This window comes from Taeniopygia guttata, chromosome 14, assembly GCF_048771995.1.
Source record: "Taeniopygia guttata chromosome 14, bTaeGut7.mat, whole genome shotgun sequence".
Taxonomy (NCBI): Eukaryota; Metazoa; Chordata; class Aves; order Passeriformes; family Estrildidae; genus Taeniopygia; species Taeniopygia guttata.
This window is the reverse complement of record NC_133039.1, coordinates 10047782-10051382: the sequence shown is the minus strand read 5'-3', so window position 1 is coordinate 10051382 and position 3601 is coordinate 10047782. Positions and strand designations below refer to the sequence as shown.

At 46.4% G+C, this 3601-nt stretch overlaps 1 protein-coding gene across 1 annotated transcript; it reads left to right on the top strand.

The window, feature by feature from the left end:
- The first annotated feature begins 1140 nt into the window (after positions 1 to 1140).
- Positions 1141 to 3202, top strand: RMI2 (RecQ mediated genome instability 2). The gene is made up of 2 exons (XM_002197290.7): positions 1141 to 1709; positions 2229 to 3202. Exons 1-2 carry the CDS (start codon positions 1403 to 1405, stop codon positions 2375 to 2377), a joined length of 456 nt encoding a protein of 151 aa, XP_002197326.5. The 5' UTR covers positions 1141 to 1402; the 3' UTR covers positions 2378 to 3202.
- Positions 3203 to 3601: the final 399 nt, after the last annotated feature.

The following is a 3601-nucleotide window of genomic DNA, read 5'->3' as shown; positions in this document are numbered from 1 at the left end:
TCCTGAAGATTACACTCTTGTAGGGGTCTTGCCTTGATCTGTAGATTTAATGGCTTAATAAGCTTTAGACACTCCTATTATGCAGTAACAAATAGAAATACAATACTTTTATCAATATTTGGCGCATTTTTTTTTTTTTTTATGTGAAACTAAATATTGATGCTGTCAAGTGACTGCAGCTTAAGGGCATAAATTACAAATATTCTCCTGTGAGCCTTGCTCAAATCATGTATTCATATACAGTAACCATCTAATGTCTTTCTATTCCTGTAAGCTATATGATTTGATTGCCAGATTACATGGTTCTCTATTGTACTTAGATGTCAGTATTTTTATTGTTATTAGCAATATTATGTTTTATTCTTACTGTAAGTGGTAACAAAAAATTAACTGCTTCCTTACACTATAAAAATAATACAGTCCCATTTACAGAATGTCTCCAAACAGAAAATATATTTGGGGAAAAAAAAAACCTGAATAAATAATTCACAACATGATGGGTGAATAGGAAAAAAGGCCTTTTGATATATTTTGTTACTCAGGACAAAACCAGATTTTTAAAATAAAGTAACTGCCTATTTTAATGGAGAACAAAAGCTCTTCTAAAGAAGAATGATTGAAGTCAGTGTATTTTTACCCATTCTGCACTTTTGTAGGTAAGAGGACTTGTGAAAGTAATGAACCCATCCCTTTGATTTTCCCGATTGTCTTGTTCCAGCCTCCTGTTTCTTCATTAGCTTATTTTTTGGTCAACCCACCAACCCAAAAGAAACCATAACATTTCAAGAATACCAGACTGCAGCAAAGGGAACTAGCCAGTCGGCAATATAAACAGACAGTAAATAAATTCGTTAAGGCCTTGGAATTCAAGTCTCCCATCTTAAAACTGCCCATGGTTTCAGTGCGTAATGCTCCGTATTTCCCCAGAAGAGCATCCCTGGGAAAATCAGTGCGCGCATTTTCCTGTTTTCTCACGAAACCGGAGCTTCGTCAACTCACAGGTGAGCACCGCGGCCCCTTCCCGCCGGGCAGGTGGGAGGCAGCGGGCCGGGGCAGAGCACAGCGAACAGAGCACCGAGTCACTGCTCACGGTACCTTTGGCACGGGAAGGGGCCGGTCCCGAACCGACACCGGTAAAATGACGGCCCCTCGGGCTCTGGGCCGATCCAGCCGAGGGGCGGTGGCTCGGGGGGCTGGCGCACGGCGCAGCCGCCGAGGCGGCGGGGCGGGGGAACCGGCCCGGGCACTGCCCGCGCTCTGCGCCCGCACAGCCCCGCCGCGCACGGGCCGCACGTCCCGCACGGCGCCTCCCGCTCCGCGCGGGCAGCTCCGCGGCTCGGGGCCGGGCCGGGCCGGGCGCTTCCCGCCCTCCGCGGCTGCGCGCCCTCAGGCGCCGCTCAGCATGGCCGGGGCGGCGCCGGGCCCGCCGGTGAAAGTGCTGGCGGTGCCGGGCCCGCCAGGCCCGCCGGTGAAGGTGCTGGCGGCGCAGCTGCGGCGGGCGGAGCGCGGCCCGGGCGGGAGCTGGGAGCTGCGGCGGGCGGCGGCGGGCCGGGCCCCGCTGCCCCTGAGGGCCGTGTGGATGCAGGGCACCGTGCTGGAGGTGCAGCGCGGCGCCGAAGGCGGCTCGGCCCGGCTGCAGGACGGCAGCGGCGCCTTCACCGTGCTGGGCGTGGAGCAGGTGCCGCAGGGCCGGCCGTGCCTCAGCGCAGGTACCGCGGGGCGGGGGAGCCCCCCGGGGCGAAGGGCGCTGGCCCGGCCCCGCGGCCGTGGCGGGCCGCATGTAGGACGCCCTGAACAAGGAGAGAGATTCTTCTCCTGTTTCTCTCTTCTCTTTCTTTCTTGCTTTATTTTCCTTCTTTTCCGTTCACCAGAACTGCTAGTTCAATTGGAGAAGTGTTGGTCTGCAGAATTGCAGAAATTGTGGTACACAACAGGCACACTGCTTAAACTTCTGACCTGTCCTCAGTCCATTCACAAAGCAGGACAAATTTGTGTTTGTTTGGCTCTTACGGTATGTGGAAATGTAGTTAAATAGGCCGTAAAAGTGGCTGTACAGATAATTAAGCCTTTTTCTGAAATTTAGTTCTAAGCAATCTTCGTTCCTTGAGTTTTTGTACAAGTACCAGCATCTTCAATTTGCGCTGTTTACTTGGCTTTAAGTAATTTGGTTTATGAATTTAAATGACAATACAAAGGTTAATTGAATTAAATGCTTACTTGTTTTTTAGGGAAGTATGTAATGGTGATGGGTGTGGTGCGGTCCTGCAGTCCGGAGCCCATTCTTCGAGCAATAAAGATGACGGATCTCTCTGAAAACCCCATCCATAAGAACATGTGGAACCTTGAAGTGGAGGATTTGCACAGAGTCATCCCCTAATACTTTTATTTTCTGCCTAAAATAACTGGAAATTTGTTTTCTTTGGCTTTTTGGTGCAGAACATTGGACTATTCTGTGTAACCACTCCTGGAGTAAACCAAAGTGAGACGTTGGGCTCAGTTAAGCATAGGGACCAGTGCTTCTCTGATAATAATCACAGTTCATGTCTCCCAGTTGTTTTTATACCAGCATATTTGAGAAGTGCCTATTTGATGTTTTAATTAAGATGTCCACACTATTAAAGAGGCTGTATGTTTGTTTCTGTGTGTGTTAGCTGCTGTTTGGGGAAGCATGTGTTAAGGCGTTTGTTCTACAGCAGGGCTGCACAGGACTCGTGTTACCAGGGTGAACTCAGTACCTGGCCTCAAGGCAAAATGTGTTTCAATCCATTTAGGCTGTGCTTGGAAATAATTGCTTTCACCTGTATTTTCTATTTTACTAATTACCATGTCTGTAAACGACTTGTAAGACAGGTGTCTCTTGGTAACAATTAGCAGTGTCTTGTACTTAAAATACCTCTCTAGTTTCTGAAATACCGAAAGTGGTAATGAGCCCTCTGTTCCAGTGAAGTTAATGAAAAGATGTGATGCAGGATTCCTTGGAATAGGTTCTCCAGGTGCAAGATGTAAATACTTTTTGCCTCCAGAAACAAACATTCTGTCCCTCAGTGCATTTTTCTTTTGAAGGTTTTTTGCTCCCAGTGTATGCTATTTTTAACTGTTTAAATAATTCTGAATTCTATTCTATTATTATCTTTCCTTTTCTGAAAAAAACAAACTATGAAATCACATCAAGAAACCTATAAATAGGAGAAATGTTACTTTATTTTATTTATTATCTTTATTTTCCATCTTGTCTAAAGAGAATTTGGGTCCTGATGAATGCATTGCAGTATCTGTGTGGAATGGCTTTTTGATTGGGGACTGTGTTGTCCAGCAATAGAGTTATGTTAATTAGGAATGCATATTGGTAGAGAAGAGAATCTGTGATTGAATGATCTACAATTCAAGATGAGAATCAAGCAGTGGTAATTAAATTTTTTAATTGTGGGAATAGGTTTTCAAAGCATGTGGAAACTAACTAGCATCCTTTAAAGATTTGAGATCTTTGCAGACTAAGGACTGGATTTCAGAGTACAATTCCAGTCCTGAGTATGGTGTTCCAAACCAGACCACATCACAAGCACTTGGATAGTGGAAGTCCTGTGCTCTTGAGAGCCTGTTG